A 25,959-nucleotide genomic window follows, 5' to 3' on the forward strand; every position below is an offset into this window, starting at 1 on the left:
CTGATACCTTTGTGTGGCTTCTGCAGGCATCACACATGCACGCGCACACACACACACGCTCATACATGTAGGCAAGACACTTCTACTCATAATTTTTTTAATTAATGGAAAAATTTGAGATGAACAGGAAACCCAAATAATTTTATTTAACTTTTCAATAGTGATGATATTAGGTTTATTATTTAGTATGAGGTAAAGATTAACTATAAAATCTATTTTTCCACAGGTACTGTCAGAATAGAGATGTTTCGAAATATGCAGAATGCAGAAATCATCAGAAAAATGACTGAAGAATTTGATGAGGTATAATATTCCAATATCTGTACAAATTGATTTCAAATACTTTTAAATTGTTAAATATGTTGATTAGTCCCAAAAGTTTCTGGCTTGGTGCATAAAAGAAGACAATAGTATTTATAAAGGCTTGAGTTAAAGTTAACATTTTGCATTAAGTCCGACAATCTCTAATTCTCGACTTCATTTAATTATTTCCAACATGAAATGCTACCTTTCTTAAATGTTTTAGAGGGAAAATGGTTAGGGGTTGGGTAAATTTGAGCAGTATTGTATGTAAACCTATATTGGACCTTATTGAGACATATTATTTAAGTTTGTTAGGAATTCTAGTGCAGAAAATTCTGCTTAGCTGTATTTAATCAAAAATTTCTCAAAACTGTGGCACAAAATCTTCTCACTTTCTAGACTTTCCACACACTTGTGTGCTTCTACTTGGAGCATGCTACTTGAGTGCTCTAATTTCCATTTAGAATATGTGGTTCTATTCGTATTCTTCCCAAACTAATCACAGTTACTAATTCTGATGTATTATAAGATTAGGAAAGTCACAGTTTAATTTTTATATTGTATTTGTGACAACGTTAGTTCTTGTATTCTCTTAAATTCATACCTTATTCTTCTCATGTATCCTTTTGATTTCTGGAAGATATCTATTTCCTAGAAGATGTTCCTTTATTGGCAGTAACAGGATTATCTTCTCTAGATTAATTTTTGTGATTTGCTCTTTCTTTTTATTAATATCGTTTTCCATTTGAATAAAGCAATAAAATATGTGATATAACAAACTGTCATATGTATAATTTAACTGATGCCCATCCAATCAGATTGTCACAATTTATCTTGTGTTTCACACCGAAAATATTTTAGATGTTCTCAGTTAGAGAAATACTCTACCTACATCTTTTAGGTCATATTTTAGTCATATTCTATGGGCATTAAGTGAGTTGTTATTCATGCATTGTTATATCTTCTATTTCTCTTTATTTTTAAAATTTTTAATGATTTATTTTTATCTTATATACATATATGTTTTGCTTGCATGTGTGTTTATGTAAGGGTGTTGGACCCCTTGAAACTGGAGCCATAGATAGTTTGTGAGATGTCATGGCAATGATGGGAATTGAACACAGGCCAGTGCTGTGATGGTTTATTCATCTCTTCAGCCTCAATTTCTCTTCTTTAATTTTGTGTCCAAAACATCTCTTAAATTTCTAGGTTTTTTAATCCTTCAATTTGTTTGATCATAAAAGCTGATTTTGGCTTAGATGACATTATTTATAGTTTATTTTTTCCCAGTTGGTGTGACTATCTATATGTGTTTTATATGAAATACTGTATAGTTCAGATTCCTAAGATTACTATCTAAGTTAATTAACTTATGAAGAGGAAACTTTTATTTTGACTGATGCTTTTGTAGGTTCCAGCTGTTATCTATTTACCTGATCCTATTAGTTTTGTGGAACTTGAGCTTATCAAGACAATACTTGGCCAAACATGTCATGGTCACGGAGCAAGACAAGAGAGGGAACTCGCCCACATCCTTTTGAGTGCAGTGTCAGTGACCCCAAGAACTCCATGAAGCTACCACTTTTTGTGCCAATCTAGGGCAAACGAACTGTATCAGATGTTAATGAGTTGCAGTACAAGGACCTTCTATATGCTCTTTTTGGTTTGTGATGGAATATAAGAAATGTCTGCTACTTTAACTTAAAATCTAATAAACTTTGGAATATTGAAATTTTTTATAGAGATATTTTTCAATCAATTAAATTCTCATTATGTTAAGAATTTATATCTAGCCAGGTGGTGGTAGGGCATCATGACACTCAAAGAAACAGAAGCAGGCGTTTCTCTGAGCTCCAGACCCTTCTGACCCACAGAGCTAGTTCCAGAACAGTCAAGGCTACACAAAGAAACCCTGTCTTGAAAAAACAACAAACAAACAAAGAATTTTTATATAGTGTGTTCAAGAATTTAAATATTAAAAAATAACTTAAATATGGGAGAAGGTGAACCCATGTGATATGTTAGCTGGTAGATTTATTCCTCAGTCTGTCAACTACCTCAACAATGCCAAGATTATAATACAGGTTATTGAAATCAAAGAGTTCCTTCAATCTTTAGTGTACTAACATTTGTTCTAAGCAACATTGTGAATTTATGAACGGAGTTGCCTTACTTTGCTGCAACTAGCTCACCTAATCCTTGAAAAGTTCAGGTTCTTAGCTGTCACCCACATAGACATTCTTAATGATTTGTGGAACATTTGTAATTTATATGTAAAATTTCATGGAAGTGATTTTGATGACTAATTGACTCTAATATATAATAAAACTTGATAGCCACTTCATTAAGAGGAAATAAATCAGAAAACTATTTTATTAATACTATTTAGATATGACTATAAAAATTGAAGGAAATACAGAGATAAATGAAGCATTTATTACAAGAGAGTCATTTCATTGTAGAAGCATTTTAGATAACTAGAGGATGATTAAAATTTAGGGAAGTAGGTCATTGTATACATAAATTATTCTTAAACTTTTTCTTAAACAGTAAGCAGTTAGGAATAATAATGAATCACAGAGAATGAAATTGTCCAAGAAAAATTTTGTTTACATTACTAAGTATTTTTCCAAAATTTCATGTAGTATCCTAGAGAATATGTCTTAAAAGGAATGTTTTATTTTTTTTATTTTATTAAAAATTTCTGCCTCCTCCCCGCCTCCCATTTACCCCCCCTTCCACTCCCCCTCCCTCTCCTGTCCAAAGAGCAGTAAGGGCTCCCTGCCCTGTGGGAAGTTCAAGTTCCTCCCCCCTCCATCTAGGTCTAGGAAGGTGAGCATCCAAACAGACTAGGCCCCCCTCAAAGCCCAATATATGTAGTAGGATCAAAATCCAGTGCCATTGTCCTTGGCTTCTCAGCAGCCCTCATTGTCTGCCATGTTCAGGGAGTCCGGTTTTATCCCGTGCTTTTTCAGTCCCAGTCCTGCTGGCCTTGGTGAGCTCCCATTAGATCAGTCCCACCATTTCGGTGGGTGGGTGGGTGCACCCCTCGCAGTCCTGGCTTCCTTGCTCTTGAGCTTCCTCCTTCTGCTATTCATTTGGACCTTGGGAGCTCAGTCCAGTGATCCAATGTGGGGCTCTGTCTCTATCTCCATCCATCGCCAGATGAAGGTTCTATGGTGATATGCAAGATATTCATCAGTATGGCTATAGGATCTGGCCATTTCTGGCTCCCTCTCCTCAGCTGCCCAAGTAACTTGCTGGGGGCATCTCCCTGGACACCTGGGAACCCATCTAGAGTCAAGTCTCTTGCCAACCCTAAAATGGCTCCCTTAATTAAGATATATACTTCCCTGCTCTAATATCCACCCTTTCTATATCCCAACCATCCCATTCCCCCAAGCTCTCCCCATCCTCCCCTTCACACTTTTCTCTCCCAATCTCCCCTTACCCCCATCCCACCCCACCCCCAAGTTCCTAATTTTTGCCTGGCAATCTTGTCTACTTCCAATATCCAGGAGGATAACTATATGTTTAGACAAAAAGGCAGCCTACTGACTGGGAAAAGATCTTCACCAACCCTGCAACAGACAAAGGTCTGATCTCCAAAATATATAAGGAACTCAAGAGACTAGACTTTAAAATGCTAATTAACCCAGTTAAAAAATGGGGCACTGAACTGAACAGAGAATTCTCAACAGAAGAAGTTCAAATGGCCAACAGACACTTAAGGTCATGCTCAACCTCATTAGCGATCAGCGAAATGCAAATCAAAACAACTTTGAGATACCATCTTATACCTGTCAGATTGGCTAAAATCAAAAAACACCAATGATAGCCTTTACTGGAGAGGTTGTGGAGTAAGGGGTATACTCATCCATTGCTGGTGGGAATGCAAACTTGTGCAACCACTTTGGAAAGTAGTGTGGCACTAGTATATGGATACTGGGTCATATATGTGCCAAGTACATATACCACATTGATACTGTACTATATTATACCATACACTAATTTTTCTCATGGAATTTTCTGAACTTACTTAAAGATGATTTGTTATTTTACTGCTTCTCATTTTATTAGTTATGTATTATTTTGCCTGTATACATTTACCAGATAGTTTGCAAAATCTATACTTTATCTGCTGCCTATTATGAATTTCCTTTGCAAATATATTTCTTATTCAATATATCATAAGACCAAAGATCTTAAATATAGTCAAGAATGGATCCCTTGGGCCACTTTCTTTTTCTTTTTAAATTCCATTCTTTTTATTATTATTCTTATTATTACAAATTTTCACCTCCTCCCCTCCTCCCATTTCCCTCTCCCTCCCGCCCTCCCTCTCCAGTCCAAAGAGCAGTCAGGGTTCTCTGCCCTGTGGCTAGTCCAAGGTCTTCCCCCCTTTATCCAAGTCTAGGAGGGTAAGCATCCAAACAGATTAGGTTCCCACAAAGCCAGTACATGCAGTAGAATCAAAACCCAGTGCCATTGTCCTTGGCTTCTCAGTCAGCCCTCCTTGTTGGCCACGTACAGAGAGTCTGGTTTGATCACATGCTCCATCAGTCCCAGTCCAACTGGCCTTGGTGAGTTCCCATTAGATCAGCCCCACCGTCCCAGTAGATGGGCGCACCCCTCGCAGCTCTGACTTCAATGGAAGAATGGATAAAGAAAGTGGAATATATACGCATTAGAGTACTACTCACTGGTAAAGAACAATGACATCTTGAATTTTTCATGCAAATGGATGGAAATAGAAAACACTATTCTGAGTGAGGTAACCCAGACCCAAAAAGATGAATATGGTATGTACTCACTCATTAGTGGATTCTAGCCATAAATAAAGGACATTGAGCCTATAATTCATGATCCTAGAGAAGCTAAATAGGAAGGTGAACCCAAAGAAAAACATGTAGTTATCCTCCTGCATATTGGAAGTAGATAAGATTGCTAGGCAAAAATTGAGAGCTTTGGGGTGTGGGGTAAGGGGAGATTGGGAGAGAGAAGTGAGAAGGGGAGGATGGGGAAATTTTGGGGGGGATGGGACGGTTGGGATGGAGGAAGAGTGGATTTGGTAGCAGGGAAGTATATATCTTAATTAAGGGAGCCATTTTAGAGTTGGAAAGAGACTGGACTCTAGAGGGGTTCCCAGGTGTCCAAGGAGATGTCCCCATCTTGTTCCTTGAGCAGCTGAGGAGAGGGAGCCTAAACTGGCCCTATACTATAGCCATACTGATAAATATCTTGCATATCATCATATAGCCTTCATCTGGCAATGGATGGAGATAGAGACAGAGACCCACATTGGATCACTGGACTGAGCTCCCAAGGTCCAGATGAGGAGCAGAAGGAGAGAGAACATGAGCAAGGGCCACTTTCTTTCGACACCTATGTTGTCGTCTTAGGTAGTTCGCATTCTGTTTGTTATTGTTTTTGTTTTTAAAGATGCTTCCTCAATAAAGAAGCAGTACGTCATTGGCCTTTAGTAACCTTACATTGCTAAAATCATGATATGCACAAATGATGTATGTTTAAAGTTATTATAAAATCTCAATTTATAATTCATTTGAGAGCTAATAATATTTTTTTATTGAACAGGTTAGTGCTTTTCTTTAAATTAATGTATTTTTTATTGAAAGTAAAATTTTTTTCAAACTATATATTCTGGCTATGGTTTCCTCTCCCCAATTCCTCCCAGATGCTCTCTAACTTCCCATCCACCCAACTTCCCACCTTTTCTTTCTCTCTTTAGAAAACAGGCAAATAAACCAGAATTTTAAAAACACAGAAAACTCACGAGCACAGACAGATACTTAACCCATAAAATCACAATACTGAAAATTATAATATACAAGTAGAAAACCAATAAGACCAAAAAACAAACAACAGCAAAATCTCCAGCCCAAACAAAACAGTATGAGACAAAAAAAAAATCTTCAAAAATACCATTGGGACCTTCTCTTAATCATAGTTAATATACCCAGTGAGAACTGATTTTTCCTTGGTAAACAGTTGTCACTTGGATTGGTTATGGATGGGCTCCCATTTCTGTTTCCTCTCTTAGCATTGGTCCCCATCTCACTGGAAACTATGTGTAGGCGCTATGTGTTCTGCCACAGTCTTTGTGAGTTTATGTGTATATCAATTCTGTTGTGTCTGGAAGATGCTGTTTCCTTGGTATCATCCATGCCCTCTGGCTCTTATATCTTTCTGACATGGCTTATTTGAGCCCTGAGGGAGAGCTTTGCTAAAGATATCCCATTTAGGAGGATGTTCCAGAATAGAGAATTAAGAAATTTTTGAATTAGATAGAGAATTTCTTTTTGGAAAAAAAAAATGGCAGTAATAGTTGCATATGCTACAAAAACTAAAAGTTTCTAACGGTGTAGATTTTTAAGTATATTCAGAAAATGAGAATTATGTTCTGTTGTACTAACATTACTTTTAATGTGCCACAGGGTTTAAATTTTCCTAGTGGTATGCCTATTTTGTTGCTGTGCTTGGGATATCATGAGGTTTTCTTTTTATATGCATTTATTTTTCAATATATATTTTAATTAAAATGTTATTACATGAATTCCCCCTTTCCTCCTTCCAATACCTCTAGAGTCACCTCACATCAAATTGATAGTCTTCCCCCCGGGTGTGTGTTTAGACACAAATGTATAGCTATTACCCACTGAGTCCATTTTTATTATTTGTGTGTATATGATTTCAAGGCTGAGTACTTTGTATTGGGTAACAACTTAGGGCACTGAGGTCTGAGGTGGGGAGGTAATTCTCCTCACTCAGGAGTTATTAGTTCCCTATAAATTATTTGTCTAAGGATGGGACCCTAGATTCTTTTTCTTCTGTGTTAGCCTATGCTTGCATGTCTGTTATCACTATCCAGGTCTTGTTTATGTAGCCATTTCTAAGAGAGACAGTTTCAGAGCAGACTTCCTGTTCTGATTTTATGATTGTATTACCTCTCAGTAGCAAAATTTTCTCCCTCCCTCCTTCCTCTTTCTGTCCTGCCTGTCATGGTCCTGCCTGGGTCTTAATGGTACTGTGTATTTCTAGAGCCACTTGTACACTTTCAGCTTCTTGTTTCACCTTTTTATAGCAGCCAGTCTCTTGGTTTTGTCTTAGAGACAAAAGGTAGTTTCCTGTTTATCTTCACGCTAACAGTCCTTTGGTTGATATCTATAAGATGCACAGCCCAAAGCAGTATTTTTACTCCTCTTCTGATACAAAGGCTCTTATTCATCTTTTCTCAGTTGTAATGAACGTTTGTTTCCACCCTGGTTTTGATTCATTTGCTGCTCCCTATCCTAGTGCCCATCAGATTAAGATTTTTTGTTTATGCAGGAGGAAGAACAAAACAAGCAAGCTGGGCTCTTTGCTTTCCAGTTGACGATTACCACTTACTACTGACCTGTTTCACCAAAAGTGAAAATCTTTTGTTCCTCTGCTCTATTAAAATAATTTTCATTGAGCGCAAACTCTCTTTACTTTCCTATACAGACAAGCTAGAATACATTTAGCCTTTGACTTGGCTTTACCTTTTAACTAATTTCTTCTTATAGCACAAATAATAAAAACCCAGAGACAGATATTGCGGTTCAATCCGAAGATCAGAAACGCAAAGCTGCCAGCCACTGGCTCTTACCTTTATCTCAGACCAAAAGTGACAACATTCTATCTCCACGAATCATGAAGACTTCACACCCCACATTCCATACTGTATACTCCACTGAGTTCCTGTCTCGTCCCCTCTTTATTTCTCTCTTTGACCAGCTATATCACTCCTGTCTCCATCTCCCCAGTACTGGGTTTAAGGCCTGTGATCCCAAGTGCTGAGATCACCTTTGTATGAGCTCTGTTTCTCTTTTAGACAGATTCAGTCTTGCGTAGCCCATGGTGGTCGTGGATTAGAGGTGTGTGCCTTCACTCCCTGGCCTATATAGCTGAATAGCATCACTAATTTACTCACTGATCTTCAAGCAAGCTTAATTCATTAAAGCACAAATAATATACCCTATATTTCCTCTTTTTGTCTAATACAGAAGAAGGCTTTAACTAATAAAAGAAAAACTTCAGTAAGTACAATAGCTATATTCAATATATACAGGCAGTAAATACCTCAACAATGTCTAGTCCATGTGCTTTTGACAAATTCAGAGAAAATACTCCATATCTGTCCTATCTTGGTAAGTCCAAAGTCTCGTACCTAATTTACTTTCTATTATAACTTGCTTTCTGAATCTGGCAAACAAGGAAAACTATAACTATAGTCATCAACTACCTCAGTGACCCAAGAAGGAAATAATATTCACTGAGTAAGCAGAAAGTGCAAGCAAGCAAAAAAATGTGAGAAATGACAGAAACAGCTGGCTGCTTGGACAGTCACCTGGCATTCCTCTTAGGTGTCGGGGAATCCCCCTTTGGCTTACAGGCCGAGCATATCCAACAGATATTCTGTGAGTCAGGGCATTCTGAAGGGCTGTCCCTCCTTGACAGTGTTTGGCTGAAGGGCTGTCCCTCCTTGTCTTGACAGTGTTTGGCCATCACTTTGTTTTATGTCCTACTTCTCCAGTTAGAAAACCAAACTGTCAGCATTCAAAGCAAAGTCATTTTCTTGCTCCATGGCTTAATTTTTCCACAAAGTAAACTCCATATGGTATTTCTTTGTTGCCCATTATCTTCTCTAAAGTAGATTGGTGCTGACATGTCTCATTTTCATGAAAAAAATGCCTATGTTATTTAAATATCTTAAATACCATATTCTGTATATGATGTGGGAGAGTTTTCTGTTTGTGTTGATTTCATTCGTTAATAAAGAAACTGCCTTGGCCCATTTAATAGGCCAGCCCTTAGGTGGGTGGAGTAGACAGAACAGGAAGAAGGAAGTGAGGTAGATGGCTCAGACAGATGCCATACCTCTCCTTTCTGAGACAGACACGATGAAGCTCCGGCCCAAGATGGACATACGCTAGAATCTTCCCGGTAAGGCACCACTTCGTGGTGCTACACAGATTATTAGATATGGGTAATTAAGATGTGAGTAACAGGCTGGAACTAATGGGCCAGGCAGTGTTTAAATGAATGCAGTTTGTGTGTTGTTATTTCGTGTGTAAAGCTAGCCATGTGGGAGCCTGGTGGCGGGATGCAGCCTGCCACTAATCACTACATGTATATCTCTTGACGTATTTGAAGATGATCTATTTAAACTATCTTTTCTTTTTTCTTTGGTTTTTCAAGAGAGGTTTTCTCTTGTGTCCTAGTTGTCCTAGACCAGGCTGGCGTGGAACTCACTGAGATCTGCCTCCCTCTGCTTCCCAAGTGCTGTGACTAAATGTGTGCACCACCACCACCTGGCCTAAAATACATGTTGGATTGACCTTGAAAACATACCTAATGTAACTATATGTTCAAGTATTCAATTATAGTAGTTGATTTACTACTAACCTGCATTTCCTTATTATCCTAAACAGTTGGTAATAATATTCAAGGATTAGAAATTTTCAGTACATTCAGTACATAAAATTTCAGTATGTAGTTTAATATCTTGAACAAGAATAGAAATGTTTGTAGTTCCAGGACAGACTCCAAAGCCACAGAGAAACCCTGTCTCGAAAAACCCAAAAAAAAAAAAAAAAAGAAGAATAGAAATGTTTGTATAGTATGGTGTAACAAAATTAATCTCAAATTTGTATCAATATACAAAATTTACGTATAGTATACAGAGATTCAATACAAGGTAAAACATTTAAAAGTAGTTTTTTTGAAGTGGATTCAATAATCTACCTTTTTATCTTATTAAATTTATATCCTCTCTTTTTTTCATAGTAGATTCAATAATCCTTCCTTTTATTCTATCAAATCTATATTCCCCCCCTTTTTATAGAACAAGAACTCTAAATCTTATCTTCTTTGTTCAACTTTTTTCCTGACCATAATCAATATCAACTTGTAACCAACCCCTCTAAACAAGTACAAATACCATAACCCAGTGAAAGAACAAAAACCACCCACCCCAGCTCTTGGGAATGTGGACATTGTTTTGTTAAATTTGCTTCCTGCTGTCAGGATGTGAGGGTTAATTGTCAAGTCCTGGAAGAGGTAGGTTTATTGTTTATTGAAAAGCATTTGTTGGTTTTATACGTTAGTTTTAATAAACAGACATGGTACTTAATGAACTATCATCACTTCTAATTAAGAAGTGTCTCCTGTTCAAATCGAATCTTTATTAATTCTGATGGTTTTAATAGCTTTTCTTCTCCTGTGGTGACAAAAGCAAAATCCCTTCCCTAATGTATCACATGCCCTGGTTTCCAATATTAGGTCATTACATCTTTAAAGTATATGGGTTGATTTAATTTTATACTTTTTTCTACTGTCCAATATCTTTCCACAGCTCTTATTCCTTTCTCATTAGCATATTGAAAATTTAAAGTTACTAAAGCATTTTGTAATTTTTTTCTGGGGATATTTATCATCCCTTTCTCTTTATTTAACATATCCTTTAGATCTTACCTGTAGGATTGTATGGTATACCGACTTATATTAAGCAAAAAAACCTTTCATTTTCTTAGGGACGTATGGTAGACCATTGTCTTTATTTGTACAAGTATACCCATGATGGCCATAACCTCTAGCAAATGTATGATTGCCACATCAGCCTTTTACAGCCTCATAGCAGTTGCGCATTAAGAACCTGAATAAGTATCAATGGTTTGGTGTACATATTTTTGGTTTCTTGATTCTACTACGTGGATCACATCCATCTACCAGATTTTATTCCTTAGAGTACCCTTTGGGTTACTACCTTCAGGCAGTGATGTTTAGTTGTATAAAGAACAAGGAGGACATTTCCTTATAATCTCCTTGATTAATTGCCACGTCATTGAGAGTCTGCATTCAATCTCTCCTAATTTGTGGCTTTTGGATCTAATATTTTTATTTTATTTTATTTTCAAGATAGGGTTTCCCTGTAGTTTCTAGAGCCTGTCCTGGAACTAGCTCTTGTAGACCAGGCTGGCCTCGAACTCAGAGATCTGCCTGCCTCTGCCTCCCAAGTGCTGGGATTAAAGGCATGCGCCACCACCACCCGGCTGGATCTAATATTTTTAAAATCTATTTTATAGCCTAAATAATAGAATCTGCTTTTTCTATTTTTGAAGAGCAATTTGTAATCCCCAACAAGGCAAAATTTTCTTCAGACATTCTTTCTAAAGTATCTACATTTGAATCATCTAATAAGATATCATCCATGTAATGGTAAACTGTAGATTCAGGAAATTACTTATTTATAATTTCCAATGGCTGACTTACAAAATATTGGCAGAGGGTAGGACTATTTAACATTCCTCGTGGGAGAATCTTCCTTTGATATCTCTTAGCAGGCTGAAAATTATTATAAGTAGCCACAGTGAAGGCAAATTTTTTTCTGTTCTTTTCTTGTAAAGGTATAATGAAGAAACAGTCTTTTAAATCATTACCAATAAAAGGCCATTTTTTTAAGCCGTAGGGAAGGCAAGAAATTTTAGACTGTAAAGAGCACATTGGCCAAATCAGCTTATTAACAACTCTTAGATCTGTTACCACTCTCCATTTTCCAGATTTCTTTTTAACAACAAATACAGAAAAATTCCAAGGTTTGGTTGATCCTTCAATATGCTGGCCATTTCCTTTCTTCTCTGCCAGCTGTTCTAAAGGCTGTGGTTTCTATGTTGTTAAAGGCCATTGCTTAATTCATCCAGGTTTGTCCATCAAGTATTGTAAAGGTACATTTGTTGGTACCTTTAAAATAGCAGCAGCTGTTGTACCCTGTTCTTGTACAGCCTGAATGGTCAGTGACTGTTCTTTATAATAACTCGTAATATTTTTTCCAGAATCATATAATAATGTATGGTTTGTTTCTATGATTGGGGGAATGTTAATCTTAGTAGCCATTGCTATATCAAAGCACATCCCCATAATTTCATTGCTATGTTTGCCACATATGTATGGTTTTAAGATTACTCTCTGTCCTGGACTTATACATTTCACCCATCTCATGCTTTGCTTTACCTGCGATAAAGTTCTCATCCCTAAAATCTGAACATTTATGGTCTGAAGAAGCCAATTTGTTTGCCATGATTTTGTTGAAATTGTTGTTACATCCTCCCCTCTGTCATCCAGACCTTCAATGACTTCATTTATTTATAGTTTTGGTCTTTGTTAATTTATAGAAGTTTTCCAAAAATACTTGCTTTATAGTTTCTCCTGATTTTTTGTTCTCTTTTGTATAACTTATATTATTCAGAGCACTATGGTTTATTACAATAAGCCTTAGGTTATTTCATTGCTCTGGAAAGGCATTTCTTCTGCCAAGGCAGGAAACAACTGATCCATATTTGGCATAGGGGCCTGGAAGAGTCCCCTCATGGATTTCCTGAAGGCAAAGGATTACATTGAATATCTCTTGTTGACCTATATTCATTAGTCCATTGTCTGCTTTTCTTACACCTTCTGCATTATGCAGAAGGGAAGGCCATTGTGAACTGATTATTAGAAAAATAATTATTATTTTTTTAGGAACTCCCTTTTTACATTCCTTTTAAGGTGTCACAATTGAAATACTTGACATTTTGATCTTTCTTCAAAACCTCTAGAAATCACTTGTTTTATCCAAGTATCATCATTGTCATAAGTTTCAATATCAGCTATATCTTAGATCTGTTCTTCCAAATGTCCTGATACTGCCTTTACTGGCCTTATTGTCTTTTTGCATTGATTATTAGTGCTTTTAAAAGTCAGAAGTTCAATTATTATTTGTCTAGCTTCTGAATTTGACATCATTCTATTTACTGCTAAAGTCAATAAAATGTGTAAAGGCTTCCTTTGATCCTGTGTAACTTTAGTAGATGATTCTTTCCTTTTTGTCTAATTTTGTCCCAAGCATTCAAAACTACTTCACGGTATAAATTCAGAATGTGGTTATCACATATATATTGCCTTTGTATAGTGGCATGATTTCCTTCTCCAAGAATTTGATAATGGGGGATTTCCTTACCTCTAACTTTACTCTGTTCAATAATCTTAGCCTCTTCTCTGAACCAGGCACTCCATGATTGTAATTTTGAAGCAGGCCTTAAAACTCCTTTAGTCAGTTCTATTCAGTCTTTAGTGATAATTCTCTTACAAACTGTACATGAATTCAAAATATTTTCACAAACGATGAATGCATGTCATATGCGAATATTGCTTTCTTGAATCTACTTAAATCTAACATTGGCACAGGGTTCAGTTAGCTGTAACAGATCCTCTTGCATTGGTCAATTCCTGTAAGTCTACTGGATATATTATGGTTAGTTGACATAAAACCTTAGGCTGTTCCTCTCTATTCTTATAATGCAACACTGAAATTAGTTCTCCCTTAAATTCTTCAGCCTGGATTTGAATATCTCTGGAATCTGTTTTGTTACGTTTTTCTAAGGCCTGTGTCTTAACACTCAAATTAACCAACTTTTTTAGTGATAAAACAAAAATGATAAAACTAATAGTATTTACAATTGACATTGTATAAATCCTATTAAATTAGATATCCCCTTCATTTAATCATTACATTTTCAAACTGTCCAGTGTATTATCATAGAGAAACATAAATCTAAATCCCTCAAAAGTAGTCATGTTTCCCATTTTTTTCATGTGGGAATAAATCTTTTTTGACTAATTTCTCCCTTTAACAATTTCCAATTGACTTATCAAATCTGCCACCAGTGTTGATGAAGATGTATTGTTGCTGCACAGAACAGTAAAAGCCTTACTGGATTTAAAGGCAGCTACCTAGTTTGACCACTGCCTAAGACGGGGGTTCAGGGAAAGGCTACCAAAGAGAGAAAAAATAAAAACCTAGCCTAAACTAAACCAGCCAGGTATAGTTCCAGATTATGCCATGGCTTTAATGGCACAAGCAAACAACGTTTTCAAGAATTAGCTCTCTAAACATTGAGCTCCAAATGTAGAATGAATAATAAAAACCCAGAGACAGATATTCAACCTGATGATCAGAAAAGTGAATCAGCTAGCCAGAAAATGAATAAGATCGTGTCCCCACAAATCATGAAGACTCCACCCCCACACTCCATTGTGTTCTTGTCTCTTCCCCTTTATATCCCTCTCTCTATATGTTCTTTTATATTCCTCTTCCCCCATGTCTAGAAATTCCTTGATTGAGGAAACAGCCAACACTTGCAGACTCTCTTTTGACTTCCATAATGTGCGGCACACATGTGTTGGGTGTGTCTATCTGTTATTCTCTCAGTAAATTAATAAAAAATAAATATGAAAAGTGATATGTTAACAGATGTATCTTAATTACTTCATTTATATTCAGTAGTAAATATTCTTTTAAGCTATTATTTTTCAGTTTTTTTCAAGTTATCTTTATATCAGTGTAAACACATAAATAGGAACTGCTATTTTTATTAAGAAACTTAGAATAATGAAGTCAATACTGATTTTAATATGGTAGTTTTGAGCACTTTAAGATTTGTGCATGTTTAAAACAAAACATTATCACCAATAATGTATCACTATTAATATTAAAAAGATATATCTCAGCCTACATGTATTTGGAAATAAAATTTTCTTCTATGCATAGAAATAAAAATCTGATCTAACGATTATCTTGCAATACTAATTAGTTCTTTTTACATCTTCTAGGACAGTGGTGACTATCCCCTTACCATGCCTGGCCCTCAATGGAAAAAATTCCGTTCCAATTTTTGTGAATTTATTGGAGTCCTGATTCGACAATGTCAGTATAGCATAATTTATGATGAATATATGATGGACACCGTAATCTCCCTTTTGACTGGTTTATCAGATTCCCAGGTCAGAGCTTTTAGGCATACAAGTACTCTTGCTGGTAAGTAACTATGGTTTTTTTTTTTTGCTTTTCATTAAGTTTGCTAAATTTTGTTTTATTGTAACTAAACTTTTCTTTGATCTCAAGTTATTTTAATGTTTGCTTGGAAATTATCTATATGGTATTTGACAGTCTTGAGAAAAAAATTAAAAATAGGTATCCAGTATCTGTTGATTTTTCAGCCTTTTGATTTTAGTTACTGATTTACAAAGGCCACTTTCATTCCAATATATAAATGTGCTTTGAAAATCCCCCCACATTGTACCCAAGCCAAAGAAAATTTCAGAGATCATTTTGCCATGTGCTTTGGTAAAATACAAGTAATGATAGTTTTTAGGGTTAATATTGTTTGTGTGTTTTTGGTTTTAGACAAGGCCGTACATGTAACCTGGATTACCTGAGCTTCCAGATATACCAGGCTGGCCTCCATTGTGATCCTCTTCTTCAGCTTCCTGATTGCTAGAATTAAGGGCCCCGGGCCTTCCCCAGTCAACACTAATTTTAAAAAAATGCCCTGCAGGTTTGCTTGCAGCCTGATCTTAGTTGAGGTTCTCTCTGAGATAACTTTAGCTTCTGTCAGGTTGACATAAAACTATCCTTTAGTGTTTCTCAGTCTGTGTAGTGACTGTCTGACTGTGGGTCTCTGTATTTGTTACCATCAGCTGTAAAAGGAAGCTTTTCTGATGTTTGAGCAAGGCAGTGATTTACCAGTGTAGCAGAATGTCATTAGGAGTCATTTATTGTTATGTATTTTTTTAATTTATTAGATTTTTAAAAAAAAAAAAACCAATCCAAGTTCCCACTTCTCCCAATCCAAGTTCCCACTTCTCCCCTCCTCCCATTCCCTCTACACACCCTACCACTCCACCCCCTTTCAATCCTCAGAGAGGGTAAGGCACATTGCTTTGTGGAAGGTCCCAGGCCCTTCTTGCTATATCTAGGTTGAGCAAGGTATACATCCAAAGAGAATAGATTCCCAAGAAGCCAGTACGTGCAATAGGGATAAATCCTGGTGCCTGCCAGTGGCCCTTCAGTCAGCCCCAGCCATGCAACTGTCAACCACATTCAGAGGAACTAGTTTGGTCCTATGCTTGTTCCTTCTCAGTTTGGCTAGAGTTGGTGAGTTCCCATTAGCTCAGGTAGACTGTTTCAACCTCATGGACTTGACCTTCTTTGCTCATATTCTCATTCCTCCCATTCTTCAACTGGACTTTGGCAGCTCAGGTAGTTGGATTTTTTGGTAGCTGCCAGCTCATAAGTAATGACAAGGAGCCTTCCTACTAATTATAAGAGCTTGGCCTTACCTTAGGCTTGTCACCCTAACTCTTATAACATAATTTAACCTGCTTTTTTTTTTAATCTACGTTTTACCTTGTGGCCTTTTTCTTTCATTCTTTATGTCCAACTCCTCCACGTCTTATTGGCATCTGCTCCATTCCTCGATTATGTCCTCCTTTTTCCCTGGAAGTTCTACCTTTACCTCATGCCTAACCATTGGCAGTTCAGCCTTTTATTACACCAATCATAGTAAACATAAGCTTTCTGCTACCATTGCACTAGCATATGTTACAGGCAGGAAACCATTGTAAATCAAAGAGGTTTTGGCTGTGTTTGTGTTTATGCTTCTTATTTGCATTCAGGGTGGTTTCCTGTACCAAAGACATTGTTACATAGGGATGAAGACTTTATATAGATAATCTGTCTCTCTGTATGTTTTCTCCCTTGTCCTTCTCTTTCTTCCCTCTGTACTTAATCTTCCCCATCAATATATAACTGTCTATTCTATTTTCTTTTCCTAGGGGGATCTATCTTTTATGTTTCCTTTTCCTCATCCTTTATATCCCACTTCTATGGATTGTTGCTTGGTTATCATTGACCTAAAGCTAATATCCACATATAAGCAAATATGTACTCTATTTGTCCCTTTGAGTCTGGGTTGCTTCACTCGGGGTGATTTTTTTCCCATTTACCTGTAAATTTCATATTTTATTACATTAATGTCTACTACATTGTATAAATATACCATATCCTCTTTATTCATTCATTTGTTTTTAAACATCTAAATTGTTTGCATTTTCTGTCTGTTATAAATAGAACATCCTTTTTGGTTATATGGCCAAATGTGGTATAGCTGGATCCTTCTGAGGAATTGACACTCTGATTTTCATAGTAGCTTTACAAGTTGGTCGTCCCACAGTAGATGGGTGTTCTCCTTCTACATCCTCACCAACATGAGCCGTCACTTGATTAATTGACCTTAGCCATTTTGATAACTGTGAAGTGAAATCTCAAAATAGTTTTGATTTACATTTTTGTGTTGACTAGGGATTTTGAACATTTCTTCAAGTGTTTCTCATCTATTTGCATTTCCTCTACTGAGAATTCTCTATTTAGATCTGTACCCAGTTTTTTAATTAGATTGTCTTCTTTGTATCTAACTTTTGACTTCTTTATATATTTTGGATATTTGTCCTCTATCGAATGTGTAGTTGGTAACAATATTTTCCCATTCTGTAGGCTGCTGTTTTGTATAAATCGCAGTGTCCTTTGCCTTACAATAGCTTTTCAGTTTCATGCGGTCCCATTTATTAATTGTTGATCTTTATCACTCTACTAACAGTGTTTTGTTTAGAAAGTCTTTTCCTGTTTAGTCAATTCAGAGCTATTCCCCACTTTTTCTTCTGTTAGGTTTAGTGTATCTGGTTTTTAGTTGAGGACTTTGGTCTATTTGGAGTTGAGTTTTACAAAGTGATAAGTATGTGGATCTACTTCTGTTGCAGAGGTTCTATTTAACCAGTGCCATTTGTTAAAATATGTTGCTTTTTTTCCCCAGTGTGTATTTCTGGCTTCTTTATCAAAAATCAGGCTTCCATAAGTGTATATATTTATATCTGGGTTTTGAATTTGATTCCACTGACACACATGTCTGGTTTTGTGCCAGTACTATGCTATTTTTATTGCAACAGCTCTATAGTATAGCTTGAGATTAGTTGTAGATGGTGCGGCGGGGTGCGTCCCGCCACCCAGCTAGCTTTACACCCAAAATAATTACACGGAAACTGTATTCATTTAAACTCTGTCTGGCCCATTCATTTCAGCCTCTTATTGGCTAATTCTCATATCTTGCTTAACCCATATTTAGTAATCTGTGTAGCACCATGAGGTGGTCGCTTACCAGAAGAGATCTTAACCTGCATCTGTCTTGGAGAGGAGAAGCATGGCAACTGACTATGGCGACTGCCTGAAGCTTCTGCCTCACTGCCTTCTACCCAGCATTCTGTTCCGTTTACTCCACCTACTTAATTTTCTGTCCTATTAAAAGGGCCAAGGCAGTTTCTTTATTAATTAACCAATGAAATTCCTCCATCAATTAGTAATGGTGATGCCTTCAGCAGTTCTTTTATTTTTTAGGATTGTTTTAGATATTGTGTGTGTGTGTGTGTGTGTGTGTGTGTGTGTGTGTGTGTGTGTGTGTGTGTGTGTGTTTCCAGAAAAAGGTTTAAATTTTCAAGTCCTTTCAAGTTCTGTGAAGAACTTGGAATTTTGATGGGAATTGTATTGAATCTCTAGATTACTTTTGGTAGGGTGGCTGATTTTAATATATTAACCTACAGGGCCATCAGCACAGGAGATATTTCCATCTTCTGATACCTTCTTCAATTTTTTTCCAAAGTCTTTCTCTTGGGTGGTTAGAGTTAACCCCAAGATATATTATTTGAGGCCCTCTTTCAGTCCATCTGTCGTTTGTATATAGGAGGACTACTGGTTTTTGTGAATTAGTTTTTTAAATCTAGCTACTTTAATGAAAGTGTTTGTCAACTGTAGGAGTTCCCTGACAGAATCCTTAGGGTCATTTATGCATACTGTCATATCATCTGCAAATAAAGAGACCTTGACTTCTTTTCAATTTGTATCCCTTTGAATTCCATTCATTCAGTTTTTTAGTGTTCTAGCTAAGACTTTTCAAGTACTTTATTTTCTAAGTACTTTATTTTCAAGTACTGATTTTGGTGGCATGATTTGAGTAATTTTTCAATTTAAGTTTAATTAGTTATGGGTTTGCTACTTACTGCCTTTATTATGTTGACCTATGTCCCTTGTGTCTTTAATCTGTCCAGGACTTTTATCATGAAAAGGTACATCCCCGTTTTCCTCTCTACTTTTGTTCATTTGGATATTCTCTCTCTGCCTCTCCGCTAATTTAGTTGGGGGTTTGTCAGTCATAGTTATTTTCTCTAGGAACCAAACTCTTTGTTTCACTGATTTATTGTTTGTTTGCTTCTGTCTTACTGATTTCTGTCTTGAGTTTGATTATGTCTTGTCATCTATTTTGTGTGATTTTCTCTTTTTTATTATAGAGCTTTCAGGAATACTGTTAAGTTATGTACCTATATTTTGCCTCTTAGGGCTACCTTAATTGTGTCCTATTAGTTTTGGTATGGTGTGTATTTATTATTATTCAGTTCTAAAAAGTCTTTAATTCTGTTTTGATCCATTTTCCTTCCATTTTGAATTATTCCTTTTCCATGATTTTGTAAGTTTTTTTTTCTGTTGTCACTATTTTTAATCCATGGTGGACAGACAAGATGCAAGGTGCTGTTTGAATTTTTTTATATCTTTTGAGACTAGCTTTGTGTCCTTGTATGTGGTCCATTTTGGAGAAAATACCATTGTGTGCTGGGAAAAAAAGGTGCATTGTTTTGTGTTCAGGTGAAAAGTTCTAATAGCATTAGTCAGCTCCATCATTTCTCTGTTTAGTTTTTGTTTGGATGACCTGTCCGTTGATGAGAATGGATTAGGATCAATATGTGTTTTAAGTTAAAGCAGTGTTTCCTTTATGAATTTGAGCCCCTGTATGTATATATGTATGTGTGTATGTATGTTAAAAATTTCAATATAGGATTGCTTACATTTTGTATTATCACAGAATGTCTTATTTTCACTATGTATTGTGATTGAAAGTTTTGCTGAGTATAGTATTCTATGCTGGCTGATATCTGTGCTGTGGTAGATTTTCTAGAATGCATGCCTACGCCATTCTGGCTTTTAGAGTCTCCATTGAGAAGCCAGGTATTTTTCTAATAGATTTTCCTTTGTATGCTTTTCTTTTTCACTTATAGCTTTTAGTATTCTTTCTTTATTCTGTATGTTTGGTGTTTTGATAATTATGTGAGAAGGAGATTTTTTTCTGTTCTGTATTTGGTGTTCTGTATGATTCTTATAACTTGATAAGCATCTCCTTCTTTAGGTTAGAGAAAATTTTTCTTCATAATTTTGTTGAAAATATTTTCTGTGCCTTCATCCTGGTTTCTTCTCTTTCCTCTATTTCTGTGATTCTTGGATTTAGTCTTTTCATAATGTCCTAGATTTCATAAATGTTTTGTGCCTTGATTTTTTTTAAGATATAACATTTTATTTGATCAAGTTCCATTTCCTCTAGCATGTCTTCAATGTCTGTGATTATTTCTTTCATTTTTTTGTATTTTGTTGGTGACTTTTCTTTGAGGTTTCTTTTCAAGTTTCTGAATTTTTCATTTCCTGGCTTTTCTCAGTTTGACTGTTGTTTTTGATTCTGTTCCCATTTTTAAGTCTTGATGTTTTATTCATTTCCTTCCACTGTTTATGTTTTCAGAGATTTTTAAGGAATTTTTTTTCATTTTTTAAGGACTTCTAATGTTTATAAAGGCTATTTTAATGTCTTTGTCTTCTGCTTCAGTTATTTTAGAGTATTCAGGGCCTACTCTGACAGAGTTGTTAGGCTCTAATGTAGACATTGTCCTAGCTGTTACAAATTGTGTTTTTTCTGTGGTATCTAGGCATCTGGGTTTGGGAAGATTATAATTCTGAGTGCTCATAATACAATCTTGGTTAGGTGGGTGTTTCCCGATTCCCTTTGTGGATCTTAGGAGAGTATGGTGGCTGTGTGCTGCCTCTTAGGAAATTCCTGGCATTCTGATAGATGTGACCACTTATGGTTTCAGGTAGTCTGTGTATGGGTATTGGGAACTGATGCTTAGGAATGGGGATTGGACCAGATGATGATTGGAAGGCAGAGGCAGTCGGATCTCTGTGAGTTTGAAGCCAGCCTGGGTCTACAGAGAGAGTTCCAGGATAGGCCTCAAAGCTACCGAGAAACCCTGTCTCGAAAAACCAAAAAAAAAAAAAAAAAAAAAAAAAAGGAATTGGGAATGGGCTAATAGAGATGGTATATGGACATACACAGGCACGAAGCAAGCAGGGTATTCCACCAAGATCTGCTTAGTGTCCTTGGAATGGGTCCAGAATGAGGTCAGACTACAACAATTGGGGATGAAACTGCACTGAATTTGGAGGGGAGGAAAGGTGAAAATCTACAGACAGCCTGCTGCTTCCCTGGGAATGCCTGCTGGAGGTAGAGGGCCTGGGATAAAGCTATGAATGAGGGCAAGTGTTGTAGGAAGCTGCTTGTTTGTTCCTGCCCGCTTAGCCAGAAATATCAATCAGAAACTATATTATTTGTAATAGTTTGGCCAATAGCTTAAATATATTGCTAGCTAGGTCTTACAACTAGAATTAACCCAACTCCATTATTTTATATTTTACCATGACAGTTGTGGCCTGTCGGGAGGGATCCATCTAACAGCTTGCATCTGTCTCTGGAGGCTGCTCCGTGGCTTCTCTTGACTCTTTCTCCCAGCATTCAGTTATTTTTTCTCCACCTACCTCTGTTCTTCCCTGCTGTAGATTCAAAGCAGTTTCTTTATGCATTAACCAATAAAAGCAACACATATACAGAAGAATTTCCCACAACAGGCAAGGAAGTTCGGAAGTTAGGATCCCTGTGATCCACTGGAGATGGGGCAGAATGGGGTAAGGAAAGCTGCATCACATAGTCTGCTACAGAACTGTGGGATTGGATTTGGAGAAGAGGAGCTATGTGAAGATCTATGGTTAGCAAGCCTGCTTCCCTGGCCAGATTTGCCTCCTAGTAGTTATATTTGAATAGTGGAAAGGTATTAGGTATTGAAAGATAGAATATATTGAATATTGTATTTTATTCCAATTTCTAAAGGGTAGAATCTTTATTCAGTGACTCCTCAATAATACATCTGTAATTACCGTTGACTACACTAAATACTCACTTCTTCCAAAGCTCAGTTGTATGAAATTTCAGATACATGGCCACCTCCTTTAAACAAAGTACTTCCTGAAAACTTATTTCTATTTGGGTAGTAATTATCCATCTTAATGGTACATATGAGAGGTACTGAATAAAAGAATAATCATTTTATTCACTTTACAAGATAGATTGTAGGGCCTAGGTAAGATGAACAGGGATATTTAATCTTCCTCTTCAAGGACTATGTTCATGGCCAATTGCATGTCAGTTATGGCCAGATATGATTATTGACTTTGGAATAAAATTATCTCTGGATGTGTTTATATCTTAGCTGAGAAGAAAGACAGTCAGGTTAGTTATTTTTAGGGTAAGATATGAGTTTCATGGCATCACAGGTTTCCTGAGTATTTTTATCAATGCAACTTTTACTCCGTTTCCCAAATCCAGACGTTTTTTATTAATTAAATTGTCTCTATTGTCAGTCTTTTATGTCTTATGTCTTACATTTCAATGTATACTGTTACTACATTTGTATGAAAGTTTTCAATACTTCACAGTTTTTCAGGGCTAAAAGTCCACACTTACATACTTTTTGTTTTTTTGTTTGTTTGAGACGGTTTTTCTGTGTAACACCTCTGCCTCTCCTGGAACTCATTGTGTAGATCAGGTTGGCCTCGAATTCACAGAGATCCACCTGCCTCTGCCTCTGTGTCTGCCTCCCAAGTGCTGGAATAAAGGTGTGTGCCACCACCACCTGGCAAAATAAACATTCTTTTTGGAATGCTTTTTGTTATGTTGAAACAGACTTAGCAGTTATGTATTATAGTCCTCTCTGCTATTTTTATTTAACCATACAGCCATGTTAGATACATTTTAGTAAAGATGATTAATATTTCAGAATAGTTTCTATTTACTTTTAACCTTAAGACATAAATACTTTTGTTTGTACTTTAAGTAACTATCTCAGTTGGACATACATGAACATAGTTTGGATCTTCTACCTTCTCTTGAACTGAAATGTGATTGTTGAATGTTTCTGGGTTCCTCAGAGGAAAATAGCTTTTCTTATTCTAGCTGTAGTTACCATGCTTTTTCTAACGCTTGATTTGTTGTGATTGTTCTCTATTCATCATCCTGCTATGTCTGTGTACTAATATTTTTGAGATTTAGGATAATATTTATTTTGTAGATTCATTGAAGATGAGAATCATTTCTCCCTGGTGTTTGGTTGGAATTTTACAACATAACAGGGATTACTGAAATCTTTTCCATTTGTAATCTGCAAGTTTTCCATAAGCCTTTATTTCCATATAATATTTATACAATTAACAGTTTTATGAACTTTCTTCTCATAAAAATTCAAATTTCAAATTGTACCATTTTCAAACAGTTTTCTCAGACATTAGCTCTGTACCTATAGTCAGTCCTAATCATGTTGCCTGATGCTTGTGGGACTTAGTATTCTTTAGGTCTCTGCAACATTCTTTGCCCTTTGAAGTCCAATAGTCAGGTCAGACCTGGGGGAAATACCTTGAGTAGCAAAGTAAAAGAAAAGAAAACACTACATATTCCTAATGTATAGTGCTTAGAGTAAATATTCCTATTTACTAAGGGAGAAATAGGGGAATAGAGAAGAGGAATAAGACCAAAGAAAAACTGAAACCAAATAAGGCATATATTGTGTTCTAAAGCTCCATCCATGTCCAGGTTCCAGAGTATTCTTTAGAAGAATGCATGTTGTAAAGGTCTTGGACAAGTTTACCTGCTACTCTTGGGTGCTGGTTTTGCTGGAGCTTCTCTTGGCAAGTGTTTGTTTTAGCTTCTGGATTCTCCAATGAAGCTTTGCTTCATTGTAAACAAACATCTTCATGCTTCTATCAGGGCAGCTTGCAGAGACTTGGGCCTTACAAGGTTGCTACTTAACTTGACAAGATTTCCTTTGAAATTTCAGTGGAACTCTTCATGATCTCATAATTGTGGTATTTCACATGCCTACAAAACCAACTTTACCTGGACAGGGTCTGTTGCCATTTCCTTGGCTTACCTGAACCATGGGTTTATCAGCTATCCAGTACCTTTTCAACTAAACAAAGGACATTGACTCCCTAAGAGACTCGCTGTTCTAGGCACTGGAAACCACAGATTTTCTTTTCCAAATGACTTCTTTCCTGAAGTATTTTTGAACGTTTATTTTTCTTCTCTGAGCCCTAAAGCCCTTCCTGATTACTAAGATACTGTGAGGCGCTCTTTTGTCCTGGTTCTTGGCACTTAGTTTCTTGTTGCCACTGGTAACTTCACCATCTTTGGCAACTCCTTTTCTTGCTGTTCTTTTCTGGCCAAATTGCAGAATTTTCCAGTATTTTCTTCTGTGCTTATTTTTGAGCTCTTGTTTTCACTATACATTTTCCTAAAGTCACCCAGTAGTACTTGTTTGTCTGCCAGAATGCTGAAGTGTCTTAAATTTTCTCAGCCATATACCCTACCCCATTATCTTTTAAGTTTCAGCTGTCTTACGGTCTTGGGTCATAAACAAAATGCAGCAAAATTCTTCCATGTAAAACCATAATGGTCTATAATTCAGTTCTCAATAGATTCAGCATCTTCATCTAAATCATTATTAACATAGTGTTCACATTTTTTGTTGTTGTTTTGGTTTTCAAGACAAGGTTGCTCTGTTGCTTTGGAGCCTATCCTGGAACTAGCTGTGTAGACCAGACTGGCCTTGAACTCAAAGAGATTTCTGCCTCTGCCTCCTGAGTGCTGGGATTAAAGGTGTGCACCACCGTCACCCAGCCAGTGTTCATGGTTTTAATAGCATTCTGTTTGCTCTGAACCTGTGCCAGAATTGCCTGTTCTGCCTATTTATATATAATGTTCTGTGATAATTTTACAAACCAGTTCCTAAAGCTTCTCACATAAACAGGTATACAGAATAAGCAGAGTTCTGGTGATCTTGGCATTAATTCTGTGTGTTAGTCAGCTTTCCAGTACTATAGAAAAATACCCAAGATAATCAGATTGTAAAGGACTTACTTGAATTGCAGTTTTATAGGCAGCAGTTCATGGTAAATTGGTTCTGTTGGGTTGAGCCATTGGTAACACATAAGGAGAAGCATGTAGCACCTACTAAAACTTAGACCCCAAAGCCAGGGAACAAAGGAGACAAGACCTCACAATTCCTCTAAGGTACACTGCCCATGACCATTAGGCTACTTGCTGAAGATTTGGCGATCTCCAGAGAGCATCAGCACATGTGCCTTTGCCACTGACACTCAACATATCAACCATAGCATGTATTTTCTGTCTTTTCTCTACTAAACTGTAAAAAAAATCATTGGTACATGTGTTTGGCTTTTTTCTATTTTTGATTGTTTGTATCTAGGTCATAGAACTTTGCTCACTGTAGTGTCCATAGATAACAGGGAGCACCACACTGGTATCTCTGGTATTTTGTCTAGTAAAAACAGGTTTTCAGTTATCAGTATGTCACTTCATAGTAATTTTACAAAATGTATAAAATGGATTTCAAGAAAATGAAATGTATTATTATCATTTTATTATGACATTCAACAGATATGAATTGAAATACCTATGAAGTTGATATTAAATTTCAAAGCACTTTCTACTTTTTAATAATATGCTTAGTCTTAATCAAAAGGAAGAG

At 36.4% G+C, this 25,959-nt stretch overlaps 1 protein-coding gene across 4 annotated transcripts in view; it reads left to right on the top strand.

Annotated features, from left to right (window-relative positions):
• Stag1 (stromal antigen 1) overlaps positions 1-25,959 on the top strand; it is a 324,710-nt gene that overhangs the window by 159,581 nt on the left and 139,170 nt on the right. For all 4 annotated transcript variants that reach the window (XM_038322525.2, XM_038322527.2, XM_038322526.2 and 1 more), the window contains 2 exons: positions 227-303; positions 14,992-15,196. In XM_038322525.2, coding sequence (XP_038178453.1) covers positions 227-303; positions 14,992-15,196 — 282 coding nt within the window. The remainder of the gene's footprint in view (positions 1-226; positions 304-14,991; positions 15,197-25,959) is intronic.

Source organism: Arvicola amphibius, chromosome 3 (genome assembly GCF_903992535.2).
Source record: "Arvicola amphibius chromosome 3, mArvAmp1.2, whole genome shotgun sequence".
NCBI lineage: Eukaryota > Metazoa > Chordata > Mammalia > Rodentia > Cricetidae > Arvicola > Arvicola amphibius.